General features: G+C 32.3%; 1 protein-coding gene across 5 annotated transcripts in view; it reads left to right on the top strand.

Moving 5' to 3' along the window:
* CSMD3 (CUB and Sushi multiple domains 3) overlaps window positions 1-15,376 on the top strand; it is a 1,101,621-nt gene that overhangs the window by 585,868 nt on the left and 500,377 nt on the right. For all 5 annotated transcript variants that reach the window (XM_076005068.1, XM_012781857.3, XM_076005066.1 and 2 more), the window contains one exon: window positions 8,333-8,445. In XM_076005068.1, coding sequence (XP_075861183.1) covers window positions 8,333-8,445 — 113 coding nt within the window. The remainder of the gene's footprint in view (window positions 1-8,332; window positions 8,446-15,376) is intronic.

Here is a 15,376-nt window from a genome sequence, read left to right on the forward strand (position 1 = left end):
GCATAATTGGATAACATTGTATTAGAAGAAAGAATATTAAATGGATTTCCATGAAAAGCAAAAGTTACATACAAAAAATTATGTTGGAATATAGGACTGCAGTTGTCATCTCAAATGGGCGCATCCATATTCTTTGAGTGACTATAAAAAAAATCAGGCATTGAGCCTAATAGAAATTTCATAGACTCTTGTCCTTTGTTTCATATTCTATTCTAGTTCAGTACTTGAGGAAGATTTTTAAGTGCACTGATTTAGTGCTTTAATTCTTTTTTTCTAGCATGGAAGGACTAACTAGGAAGAGTAGATTGCATTATGAACACTGAGGTTACTGAGCTGGGTAAATAAACGTGTATTAATAAAGTATTATCTTTAAATTCACAATAAGTTAAAAAAGGTGTATTAAAAATATCTTCAAATATTAAAAGAATTTGAAGAATCATTTGAGAGTCTTATGAGAATGATCTAAGACTCCTAGCTTTGTATCCCGAAACATACCTTTCCACACTTTGCTCTTGACTTCAATAAATACCAACAAACACCATGAGCTAATGAAAAGGTAATGTACTAGATATAGCAACAAGGTGATATTTTTAGAGATTATTGGGCACAGAATAAAAGGGCTTGGAGAATTGACTAGTCAGGAAACATCCTTTGCTCCTTATATTATAGTTATTAAATCAAGAAGAAAGAAATCTCTTCTTACTGACTTTTTGTCATACCATACTGTTATGGATGAGGGTTGGGTACAAAGTTGTCCAAATCAGGTAGATCTTACTGTTTGAGTCTAAACCAATGTTTGAGAGGATGCTGGCAGGAATTAACCATTGAGGTTACATGCAGAGACCAGGGTTCTAAATGAGATATCTGTCCAATGTTCAGAAACTATTACCTCAAATAAAATTAACTCCCAACCCAGTGAATTCTCTCCACAAAATGTAGAAAGGAATGAAACAAGTTTTCTGTTGAAGAAGGATTAAACCAGTCTGGAATGTGTATCATCGAGAATCTGTTAAGGAGATTGCAAAAAAAAAGAATATATCTCACCCTTTTATATTGCCAAGAAGATATAATCCATTACACACATATTAGTTGTCCTTATCAAAGAAGAAAACAAACTCGTATCTTTATTACTAGGAAGAAGTCACATAATCAAGCCAGGTGCCTAGGATTTAACTCTCAGTGAAACTGGGAGACAGTAATTATTTTCCTTGATGTTTATATTTCAAAAAGATGGTTACAAGTCTCCAAGAAAAACATTCCTGGAATGTAAAACTGGTAAGAAGTTTATTGAGCTTTCAAAACAATTATACATATCTGAAAGATAAAGATTAAGCATTTACAACTTCAAGTTTTCTAATGGAAATGCTAAAGAGTAGTGGAGTCATGGGGAGTTCTCTTACCTTTATGGTACCAGGGGAATTTTTATACTTTTTTTTAAGATTTGTGTTTGCACACTTACAATTTTTTCTTTTTGTTACTATTTTATAATAACACTGCAATTTTCTGATTATTTATATTGCTGTTTCTACTTTTCTCTGGGAGTTTGCAATCATGTCAATGTATGACAAATCCATAGTAAAATATAGAATAAAGCAATTATCAGAAATACAATAGGACAAATTAAAAAATTTAGTACATTATTAGCCTTGGAGGAATAACCTTCAAATATATCATACCAATGGTGAATTGTTAAAGCAGATTCTTAATTAGCTATGAACAAAAATTCTCCTTCATGATACATTAATTTTCATACTATTGTAATATTTATATTGCTTACACTTTTAAATAATTAACTAGTTGAATATTATTTTGTAGATTCTTATGAAATCTTACTAAAACCAAGCTTAAGGAGTACCTTAATCTCAGATTCTAATCATTTAAATTTTTAACTAAGAGTTTCTCTAGGAGGCCCCAAAAGCTTCTGAGTTCTTATCAAACTCATAAGTAGTGTTATCAATACATTTACAAGATAATCTAAGACCTTCAGTAATTATTCCATTTTACCAATAATTTTTTGCAGACAGAAAATACAAAAATAGCCATTATGGTTATGAGAATAATAAGCTCATTAGAGTACTTTCTTTCAGTTGAGTTCAGTGCCAACATCAGTAACTCTAGAAAAATTAAGTTCCAAGTCATTTTTGGGAGCCACTGTCTAATCCTTCTGGATACTGGCTGCACATGGCAAGGATGGATCTGTCTGGGATTTTCTTTCACTTTGATAACCATGTGAACGATCAGCACCATTTGAAAGGATCTTTCTAACTAAGAACAGCCCATCTTTCCTCTGGAACACTTTTAGATAAATTGAATCTCCTGGTCAATAGGGGTGTCAGAGTTCATCTGGCAGCTCATTCCAGGTGCTTATGACTTTATATCTCAGGGAATCTAAGGAAGAGAGAAGGCTTTTGAAGTATTAAACTTGGTTATTGAGAAGATTCGGTTACACTGGGCACGGGACATGGTCTTTGACTGAAATACATAGGCCTGACAAATATTAGTTCGAACGGAAATATACCACGCTTGCTTGTAGGGGTCGTTCTAATTTTTGGCAAGACTAGCAATAAAGTTCAAGGCCATTTTAATCCAGTATATTGCTACACATCAGCAAAGAGTTACATTCATCTTATAGGAATCCATAAATAATTATGTAATTACTGGATGACTGTGGAAATAAAATGACTTCCTCTTCCTGATTCATTATGCCTATGCCTTAGTATCCCAAAATTGGAAATAATGGGGATTGAGAGAGACTTTACCACCGTCTGAGCATTAGCATTTGAAGAGGGAGAAAAAAGCCATCCAAACATTATATACACTATAACTAGACAAAATCTCTTACTGTCTGCAGAAGTTAATTCTGTGAAATCCACCTGCCACCAAGTTTCTGGCAAAGTTGGTTGGGGAAAAATGCCACAGAAGTACCTTGTAAATAATTTTGTCTCTTTAAAATGTTTTGAATAATTTCATCTTTTAGGTAGACATAGTTACAATCTAGTGTCTTTAAAATCTTTGTTTTACTTAGATGAATCAGTTGATGATACATTATTAATCAAGCAAATAAATGTAGCATAGGAATTATTTTGTTAGGTAATTTCCATATTTCAGTAAAATTTTTAACCCCCTTTTCAATTAATTTGTCAGTTTCATTTTGTGAAGCATATATTTGAAAATTAACAAATGTTTCTTGAAAGTAAAGCTTCCAAGTTTGAAATCTGTCATATTTTAAATGTAGCTTTTGCAGCTCTGTCAGCAAAATCATTGCTTTTTAAAATTTTGTCAGTATGTCCTGTGTGAACTGTACAATGAATGGATTACTGATGTGAGAGAACAATTATATAGCATTTAGCAAATCAACTATCAGTTTTCCATAAGATATTTTACATTCCCTCAAAGTTGAAATGTCTCTATTTTTCCTAATTTCCTGTTACATAATAGATGTGAAAAATGCATTTTCTTTCTATAATATCTATCTACTTTATATACAGGTTTCTACCTGCCATCTATCTATCTGCTCATCTATCAAGAATTGTAGCTCTAGTGACTATTATTAACAGCACTGCTTGCACCAGCTAAATTTTAGGCAAAATACAAGCTTTAAAATGTTGTAAGTCTCATAGCATATGAAGCTTAAATTGACCATTTGTACCCTAAGTATGTGATCCATCAATAAACATTATTAAATTGGCATTATGACCAAGAATATAAGATAAATAAGGTCTGAACCTATTGTCTTCTTCTATTACTATTGTAATACAATCATGATCATCTATTTGATCAGGATCTGGTAGAAAACTAACACAATGTAGGATATTGCATCTCCCAGGCTCAATATCAGGATTGGTGCTAGTTCTTAACCAGTCTAATGGCACATCCGCAGATTCTGAATCTTTTGCACTTGTAACATAGCTGTCACAGCATGTAGGACATGCCAATAAGTGACTCAAGGTAAGGCCTAGAGTCTTTTTTACATGTCTGCTGCTCCTACCTCATTCCTTCATCCACAGGGCCACTGCCTACAAAAGAACTGAAAAATTTGTTATTGGTGTGTGACCTAATTCCAGCTCTTCAGCTAAAACTCCAAAAGTGGCACCTTTATTTTCATGACAAAACAAATAAAAAGGCTTTTCCTTTTGAAATCCCCAATGCTGAAAATATAGCCAGTTTTAATTTGGACAACTTCTACTCACCAAATCAAGGGATCTGAAGAATTATCAGGCAATTGTTCCATTAGAGTTCTTGTCCACTCTACAAAAGCTGGAATCTACGGTCTACAATATCCTGCTAGTCTCCAAAATTGTCTAAATTATTTTTTGTAGTAGGAGATTTTATCTGTAAAAAATGGACTGACTTCTACATGAGGCCTTCAGGATCAACAGATGCCCTAAATATTTTACCTCAGTTTGGCAATATTGCTATTTGTCTATTGAAACCTTATGCATTTGTGAAGGGAGCTGTTGTAATAAGGCCAAAGTATCAGTTTTTCATTGCTCTTTAGCTTCTGAGCCTACCAGCAACCATCTATATATTGAATAATTACAAATCCCCCTACTGAGACAAATTTCTTTAAATTTTCCTGTAAATGATTAGCAAAATAGTAGGAGAGTCCAGAAACCCTTGAGGAATCCTTTGCTATAAATCCTGGATTCCTTTCTAAGTAAAAGCAAACGGGAATTTAGACTCCTTCGCTGGAGGAACAGAAAAAAGAGCAGAACATAGATAAATTGGAGAAAAACTTTGAAGACCATGGCACCAAAATTATACAAGTTATAGTATTAGGAACTACAAGTGTTAGTGGAACAGTTAATTTCTTTCTTTCTTTAAGATCTTGTACAAAGGTCAACCATCTTTATCAAATTTATCTTCCTTTCTTACTAGAAATATGATAGTATTAGCATTTCAGGGTGAATACCTTTTTTAAATTATCCCTTGTCTTTCTAAATCTTTTGTAATTGGTTTTATTTCTTCTAATAGGGGCTTTGACAAAGGGTATTGCTAGACACATGTCCATTGCTTATGCTTTTTGTAAGCTATTTCTATTTGTTCTACAGCTCAAAGTAAATCAGTGTCATTATTGCTAGGGCCCAAAGTAATGAATTGGTTGGTTTCAGCTCAGGGTATTTATCTCACACAATGCGAGACTGCCATTTCCAAATGGTAGTCTGTATTGCTCTGCTATACCTCTTTTCCAAAAGAGCAGAGCACTAGAAGAGAGACTTTTTATAATTCAGAATCTTTTATATGACTGCCGTGGGGCCAAATGACCTTCAGCTTGCCTACTGAATTCAGGCATTGCCATTCATATCCCAACCTCTTCACCAAGTATTTGGGGATATATGGTCAAAAATAAAATCACTGTCATACTAGTGAATCTTCTTTACAAATGTAGGAAAAAATGAAATAGGAAATTTATTATTTAAATTATTTTATTTTTTTTTTTTAGATTTATATATACCATTATGCTAACACTCGGAAACTATAGAACCAAGGCCAATAGAAGAACAAGTTAGCAAGGGATCAATTTAGCTTGCATATGTTAGTTGTTCTTTATGATTTGACAAACTGCCATTCAAGAGGTTTAAGGCTGGTGAGGACTGAGAAGGACGTAAGAGGATGTAATAAAAAAAATAATTAATTTTTTCAAAGAAAAATAACTTTTACAATTAATTGTGAGATAGGTTGTTGATATGTTTGATATGGTGTAGCTGAGCAGATGCACATGCTATAGAGTTAAGATCTAATGCCCCTTTCATATGGCTTTACATTCCTTTCTGTCCTACCTCTGAGCTTGAGTCCTTACTTGTGCCTGTAAACCTGCATCTTTCTCTCTAGCTCAAAAGATTAGTACCTAATTGCAAAGATGTGGAATCAACCCAAGTGCCCATCATTCATGAGTGGATTAATAAAATATGGTATACCGTGTTTCCTGGAAAATAAGACCTACCCATAAAATAAGCCCTAGCAGGATTTCTAAGCATTTCTGCAATATAAGCCCTACCCCGAAAATAAGACCTAGTGATGGGCATGGCTACACAGCATATCTGTACAACCCATGCATTTAGTCGCGGAGCGGTAAAGAAGATGAGCAACTCTTCTCATCTGCCCCTGAGAGCTCTATTGCTTGACATGAGAGATTGGGGCCAATGGCTCTAAAGGAAATAGAGCCGCAAGAAATTCAGGATGGAATTCCGGGTTTGGAGAGTTACGATGATATTCCAGAAGAAGACAACTTAACTATATTTGAATAAATGTAGATTGTTGTACCGTACTTAAAAAAAATAACACATCCCCTGAAAATAATCCCTAGGGTGTCTTCTTTAGGAAAAATAAATATAAGACCCTGTCTTATTTTCGGGAAAACACGGTATGTACACCATGGAATACTACTCAGGCGTAAAAAATAATTAATACCTTTTGCAACAATCTGGATAGAATTGGAAGTGAAATATCACAAGAATGATAAAACAAACACCACATGTCCTTACTATTAAATAGGAACTAACTGATCATCATTCATTTGCACAGATGGAAGTAAAACTCAGTGGAATTATGCAGGTGCGAGGGAAAGAAGGGAATAGGTGAAATCATACCTAACAGCTACAATGTACACTATCTGAGTGATGGGCACACTTATAACTTTGACTCAGGCAGTACCAAAGCAATCCATATAACCAAAACATTTGTACCCCTGTAATATTCTGAAATAAAAATAAATAGAAATTAAATTAAATAAGAAAAAAATGTAATAGTCTTTCAAGAAAGCCATAGTAAGAAGGAAGAAAACTATGTGAATACAAATTAATTTTACAAGTCCAACATAGGTCAAAAATTCCAGAAAATTTACTTATGAATCTTAATATTTCTTCTCATATTATTATATTTTGTGATAATTATTATGGATAAAATTGCATGGAACTATAAAAATGTTTCAAATGATAGTGTATGCATACATATAGTCAATGTATAAATATATGTGTGTTATATTAAGCTAATTTTTAATTTGCTTTGGCAGAAAAAAATGAATATAATCTAAAGTTACATAATGTGTTATAGTATCTTGATATCTCACAATGTTTCTCTATAGTATGTATAATCCCATAATTAAAATACAATATTCCACCACATTTCTTCGTGACAGATTCCTATAAATTCTGTAACACTGGACACTGGTGACATAACTATACTGAAAATGCAGTTTTCTGATGTCATTTTTACAGTTTTGGTGGCTGACTAGTGATCAGGGCATTTTGCTGTCATGGTCAATTCTAGGATATGGTCATCTATGCTGCCCTCTACAGGTCAAATTACAGTGTGGCCACTATCTAGGAGACAACTTTTTAATGCTCTTTTAGGAATGCTCTTTATGTTATGAATGGAAATTTTTAACTTTCCAGATGTAATTTTCCAGCAGTCCTCATGGTTTTTAGCAATAAAGTAGACAAAAATTCATTGATTTCATCCTTCAGAAACCTATATTTTTTGTGTATAACTTAGAATCTCCTGCCAATATGGAATTTACTCTGCAGTGAGTCCATTTTTATCCTCTTTTATTCTTGACAAACTTTCTCCCCACGGTCTTATTTACTCATTTGCTTTTATCCTTTTTATGACCCTTGGCTTCAGTTCAAATATGTGACTACAACATTAATAATGGCAGAGGAAACATGATGTAATCTCCCTTATTATGGTTATAAAATTGTGCATTCTTGAATGAAAGATTATTAATGCATAGATTCAGTTATGCCACGTTGAATTAGTAGCATATTTCTTTGAATAAAACTATTTACAGTAAACATATGTGACATAGGCAGCCTATAATGTAGGTACTATATTTTAAGGCTTGTGTATTTGACATCAGTATTGCAAAGGTTAGATTACATTCCTTGTCACTTTGTTGTTTTACACAATATTTTACTATTTTAAACAATATTTCTCTAGGACAAAGAGCTATGAAACTTGAAAGGTTAAAATGAGATGTATTTTTTTGGTATTAAAAAATACTTGAAGATTTTTATAGATCCTCTTTTACTTTTCAGTTCAAAAGGAAGTACTGTACAAGACACTCTCTGATGGTCTAAAATTTAATAATTTTGCCTCAGGGATATGAAAGATCTAACCTAGTTAAACAAATAATATTTTTATAAAAACCTTGATTACTAAATTGTGTAGTTTGCCTCTTCTGTTACATCAACATATAGTTCTGTAAGTTCATGTGACAGTTTTTATTTTTCCCTTAGCAAAGAAAATATTGAGAAACACAACTGTCTCATAATTTGCATATAGAGGGTGTTTTAATAACCCCTCTCTCCCTTCTTTGTCCATGTCTTTTTAGGTTGACTGGAAGCTTTGTACCAGACTTGATAGTGAGCATGAGTAGCCAAATGTGGCTCCACCTTCAAACGGATGAAAGTGTTGGATCTGTTGGCTTCAAGGTTAACTACAAAGGTAATGGTGAATTGCTACTGTAGGAAATATGTTATCTTAATACCACCAGAGAATACTTTTAAATTCAAGTTTAATTGCATTTGCAAAATAAAAGTTTTCCATAACACAAGCAAGAATACATTCCAACAAAATGATTTGCTCTCTAACTACAAACATTGATTCCATTTAACTTTAAATAAAATTAGCTTTTCCTTTAAAATGTGTCTTTTTTGCATACCTCATCTCTGTCCCAGTCCCTAATTCTGTCCCTGTGCTTCAGTTACTCTGCTCACCTTTCCCAGACAAGACCATGCAATTTTGTATACATTAAATAATTTTCCTGGCCCCCAAAAAAGTCTTCTAATTATCCAGACTTAAATGTAACAATAAAGATCTTAAATCCCCAAATATTCCAAATACTGACATTTTTTGTAATCCATCAGTCATGTAAATCATAGACCACACATTTGTGAAATTGCTGCTGCCTATCCCAGTGTTGGTGGAGATACAAATTAATGATTAATTACATGTATATATCAAAATCTTTCATTCTAGTTTCATTGATAATATAGATGCAAGCATTATGAAATCATGAATATTTTTGATACATGTTGAACCTTGATTAGAAATAATGTATACACACAATGTACATATTAGAAAGGCAAATTTGCAATTCTGACTGAAAAATTGTTAGTAAATTCACTTTAAGTCTATGCTTTAAAAATGAAAATGTAAGAGACCATCAGAATGCTATGTTGTTTAACTTTATTATTACTATTTGTTAAAAATCATTATTCTCTATCTTATTAATTAAATAATGGCTATAAAAATTTTTATTTGCATAATAATACATTTTAATCAGTTTCCTCTTGCAAACATTGCCATGCCTTTTTTTCTGGACACCACATGGAAATGAATGCATTAGGTTGTCAGGGAGATAGGACACATTTATTCTGTGTTTCTTTTTTTTTCACTTGTGACTAAATTTAGTAACATTAATTTGATTAGTTCAAGAAATCTATAGAAATGTTTTTAAAAAGGATAGTGTGATTATAGTTTTAAATATGTTATTCCTTTATTTAAAATCCATACTTATTCCCAGCAAATAAAACAAGTTACAAAATTTAAAGGACAGTCAGTTTATGTTGCAAGTATCTATTTTTTATCTTTTTTCTTTTTTTTTCCCACTTCTAAATGGCTAAGTAAACCTGGAATCCTTATATTCCTCCTATTTTTATCATTTTCTTCACCCTATGAAGGTTATCTGTCAGAAAATCTATAGTAATTTAAACCTTAGAAACTGTAATGACAGTTAATGACAATGCTTCAACAAGAAACACAGTTATTAAAACTCATGAACATGTTGGAGAGGAGGGGAGTTCTATCAATATTTACACATCTCTCCCCTCCACTATAGTTCAAAAGCTGAAAGTGCATTGTAAAGTAGTACAACTAAGCATTATATTTTTCTTTCTGCTCAGTTTTCAACAATAATAATTTAAAAAAATACTTAGAGCTCTTCTTATGTGCCATATACTGAATGAATTGTTGAATAGAGAAAGAACACCCAGATACTATCTCAGGAAGGTTATAATATAGTGATAGAGATAAAATACACAACCATTGATACATAAATAACCACAGAGATGAAATATTTGAAACTAACCCAGGAGATTCCAAATAAATTATGCCTTTATTTTCTCCCATTCCTTCTATTTTGTCTCTGCTAGTCTAACCTACACATTACTAATGGTGATCTTCCAGCATCAGAGGAGGTGATCATACTACTTTCCCATTTAAAATGTTTCTGTAATTTTTTATTGCCTAGAGATAAAATAAAAAATCTCCATAGATCTTATCCTCTAGCTTTCTCTATCCTGTTTCTGTCTTTTTCTCTAAACTCCAATTTTGTTACATTACCCATAATTCTATGAATCAGCAAATTGTTTCACAGCTCCGCTTCTTTGCACATTCAATGAATTCTACCTGGATCACTATTTTAATTTTAATGCAGTACCTCCTCCATCATCCCTCAAGAGAAAGTTCAAATAGTTACTCTTCTGTGAAGTCTGTCCTAATTCTACCCATCGCAGAAGACCACTTCTTCTGTTTTAAAACCTCAGTACTATATATCCTATATAACAGGATAGGAAATATGTCTTACTTGTCTTTGTATTTCTACTAGCAACTCCCCTGCTATATCATGATAGATTATTAATAATTACTTGTTCAATTAAGCTTAATAAAATTTTTGGCCTAAATAAATTAGGTAATATAAGGTAAAATATGTCTTCAAAAGTGCAGTTTACCATATTTTTTCTACTGTGAAAATCATGTTTTTGCATTCTCCATAATTTAAAGCCTGAGCTCAGAGTTGAAGTAGGGTTCATTTTGAGAAGTTTCAAATTTTGATGTGCAGATAGCTTCAGCAAGTTTGCCTGCTAAAAATAATTTTCATAATTACCATGCTCTCTGTTGAATAGTGTGTTGGTTCTAAATGGAACACCTGCTAAAAACCTTTCCAGATTGATCTAAAGATATCTTCTTTTTTTTTTTTTTTTTTTGGTCATCTTTAATTTTACAAGAGATAGCACTGAATGTAGATCTCTTCTAAATTTTAACTATATATTTTATTGTATGGTTTGTCTCTTAAATTTTTAACATTTTAAACATAGTGACTAAAATATGTAATTTAGACCTTATTTTCTTGCAATGCATTTTATTCTTAAATTAAGTTTGGCTAATTACCTAAGAGAATGTTTTTGATGATTTTAAAGAAAATAATATTTCAAATGAAATTTTCTATTAGAAACTCAATACATAAAAAAAGATTAAAATCTGGGCTGTTTTGGTAGAATGAAGATCGAAGCAGTCTGACCTAAGGTCAACTCATTCCCTCCAAATGTAGAACCCTGGGGCTCCAAAAAACATAATTTGAAAATGACTATTCTAAGACTATACAATTGACAAAAGAAAGACAAAAATGTATCTTTGAATAAGAAATAATACCTAATTGCCTGATTAAGTTGTCATTAACTTTAGAACTTCTGCTTTAATCTGTGGAATTATCAATGCTTTTTTCTATATAGTTTGGACAATAAAAGCCAACAAATAATATAAAAAGGCAATAAATATTGCAAATCAAGAAAATAGTCCTTCATTTTAAATACCATTAATTTTTATTTGATCAGGATTTACTTAATGTTTATGTGCATGGCAGTGTGCTGATTATACAATAGCAGAAATAAATAAAATACCACTGGATTCTTGAGAAGGTAATGATATTCCTAACTTTTAAATATCACTAATGTTTATGTTGGATATAAAAAGTCATGGCCATCCTGATTAACAGGAGATTTTTGTGTTTGCCAAATCTATGATTCAAGCTGTGATACTACATGTTCCTGTTAAAAAGGAAGAATAACCTCGCTGTCTCCCTTGCCCCATTTCCCTTAATGATATTTGTTTTGTTTGCCTGTTTCTATACTGTCATTATTTCAAATGCATATTAATCAGAAAGGAAGAAAAAAGGCAGGTAGTTCTTTCCGACGAACACATTAACATCCATTAGACACTGCACTACTTTTTGGATATATTTCCATTTTCATCTTAGAAAGCCTAAGAGATTAAAGGACTAATTAACAATTGCTAAGAGCCTTGTATATTCTAATCATTTTGCCTACATTAACTCAATAAATCTCATTAGAACTACAAGAGTAAGAATTATTACTTATTTTTACACATGAAAAAAACTGACTAGGATTTAAGCACTGCGAAGATAGGAGGTTTGGACTGTTTTGTACACTGTTTTATTCCCAGAACTTAGAACATATAGTAAGCATTCAATAAAAATTTGTGGAATGTGTGAGTGAATTAATAAACAAATGTTCAATCATTAACTTACTGTGGAACATCGGTGCAGCTCTAAGTTTGCTGACTCCATTCTCTTTTCTCTTATGCAATATTATTTTATCCTAAGTGATTTTGAGAGGTTTTGAGGCGTAGACGCTGGAGATCCTTATCAGTGTGAAGAACACGAGGACACCAAAGTATTGAGTTAAATCATTGAGCCCCATTGCCTCACCAGTGATGCATAAAACCAGAACATAGGCATATGCATGTGCACACACACACATGCACCAAAAGCTACATAATTTGAAATAGAAGGTGTCTGAAATTTTTAATATCCACATAGGTATTGCTATTTTTTAAGAATATTTAGTATGAAAGCTTAAAAATCCGTGGCAGAGACATATAAAGAATTCGGAACATTTATAGAGTTCTCAAAGTGATATTATCTCTGCTTTTTATAAATTATTGTTTTCTTTTTAAAAGTTTTTATTATTTTTAAAATTTCAATATATTAAGGGGTTATAAATGTTTTTGTACATGGTTATCTAGTATAATGCTTAATTAGGGCTTTTAGTGTGCCCATTACCAGAACAGTGTTCATTGTACCTACTAAGTAAGTTTTTACTCCCACCCTCCCACTCCCCCTTCTTGGACTCCAATGGTCTTTAAATCTCTTTGTATCTGTCTATGCCTATTGTTTAGCTCCCATTTATTAGAGAGTACATATGTCATTTGTTTTTCCATTCCTGAGTTACTTCTCTTAGGATAATAGTCTTCAGTTCCATCCAAGTTGCTGCAAAAGACATTACTTCATTTCTTTTTATGGTTGAGTAGTACTCCATGGTATACATATACCATGTTTTCTTAATCTACTCATGAACTGATGGAGCACTCTGGTTGATACTGCATCTTGGCAAATGTGATTTGTGCTGCAATAAACATTTGAGTAGAAGTGTCTTTTTGATAAAATGACTTCTTTTCCTTTGGGTAGATGCCAGCAGTGAGATTGCTAGATGAAATGGTAAATCTACTTTTATTTCTTTGAGGAATCTCCATACTGTTTTTCATAGAGGCTATATTAAATTGCAGTCCTACCAACAGAGTATAAAACTATAACTTTCTCTCTGCATCCATGACAGCATCAATTTATTTTGCCCATTCTGGCAGGGATAAGATAGTGTCACATTGTAGTTTTAATTTGCATTTTCCTGATTATTAGTGCTTTCGGGCAGTTTTTATATGTTTGTAGTCCATTTCTCTATTTTCTTTTGAAACACCTCCATTTATGTTTGTGCCCACTTTTTAATGGGGCTCATTTTTTGTTGAGTTGTTTGAATTATTTGTAGATTCAGGATATTAGTCTTTTATTGAATGTATGTTTGCATATATTCTCTCCCATTATATAGGTTGTCTATTCACTCTTTTGATCATTTCCTTTGCTGTACGAAAGCTTTTTAATTTAATTAAGTCCCATTTATTTATTTTTTGTTGTTGTTGTATTTGCCTGTGGAATCTTACTCATAAATTCTTTGCCTAGGCCAATGTCTAGAAGAGTTTTCAACTAATACCACAGAAACACAAAATATGATCTATAAATACTATGAAAACCTCTACACACACAAACCAGAAAATGTAGAGGAAATAGATAAACTCCTGGAAACAAACAACTTTGCAATCTTAAATCAGGAAGAAATAGAAATCCTGAACAGACCAATAATAAACAGTGAAATTGAATCAGTAATAAAAATCTCCCAACAAAAAAGAATACAGCTAAATTCTATTGGAAATACAAAGAACTGGTGACTATCCTACAGAAATTATTCCATAAGATTGAGAAGGATAGAATTCTCCCCAACTCATTCTATGAGACTATTATCGCCTTGATACGAAAACCAGGAAAAGACACAACAAAAAAAGAAAACTACAGACCAATATCCCTTATGAACATATATGCAAAAATCCTCAACAAAATTCTAGCAAACTGAATTCAACATCACATCAAAAAGATTCACCATAATCAAGATCAAATCAGTTACATCCCAGGTCTGTAAGGATGGTTCAACATATGCAAATCAACAAAGGCAATTCACCACATAAACAGAAGCAAAAATAAAGACCATATTATATTACATGCAGAAAAAGCATTCAATAAAATCCAAAACCTTTTCATTATAAAAAATCCACAACAAACTAGACATGTAAGGAACATACTTCAAAATAATAAAAGCCCTATATGACAAATCGACAGTCAATATTATACTGAATAGGGAAGAGTTGAAAGCATTCTCCCAAGAACTGGAACAAGACAAGGGTGCCCACTGTCATCACTTCTTTTCTCCGTAATACTGGAAGTCCTAGCCAGAGCAATCAGACAAGAGAAAGAAATAAAGAGTATTCAAGTCAGGAAGGAGGAGGTAAAACTATCCCTGTTCCTTGACAGTGTGATCTTGTATCTAGAAAATCCTAAAGACTCCACCAAAAGATTTCTGGAATTGATAAATAAATTTAGTACAGTCTAAGATTATAAAATCAATGTACACAAATCAGTAGCATTTCTATATACTACTAACCATCAAACTGAGAGTCAAATCAAGCACTCAATGTCATTTACAAAAGCTAAAAAGACAATAAATGACCTAAGAATATTCTAAACAAAGAAGGTGAAAGATCTTTACAAGGAGAACTATAAAACACTGATGGAAGAAATTGTTGATGACATAAATGAAAAAACATCCTTTGTTCAAGGATTGGTACAATCAACATCATTAAAATATCTATACTGCCCACAGTGATTTACAAATTCAATGCAATTCCCATCAAAATATCAATATCATATTTCACAGATCTAGAAAAAATAATCCTGAGCTTTATTTAGAACCAAAACAGAGCTGAATAGCCAAAGCAATTCTAACCAAAAAGGATAAATTTGGAGTCATCACATTACCTGACTTCAAGTCATATGAGGCTATAGTAACCAAAACATCATGGTACTGACATACAAGTGGAGATACAGACCTATGGAATAAAATAGAGAACCTAGAAATAAAGCCACTTACCTACAATCACTGACATATAAGTGGAGATACAGACCTATAGAATA

Source organism: Microcebus murinus, chromosome 7 (genome assembly GCF_040939455.1).
Source record: "Microcebus murinus isolate Inina chromosome 7, M.murinus_Inina_mat1.0, whole genome shotgun sequence".
NCBI classification, from domain to species: domain Eukaryota; kingdom Metazoa; phylum Chordata; class Mammalia; order Primates; family Cheirogaleidae; genus Microcebus; species Microcebus murinus.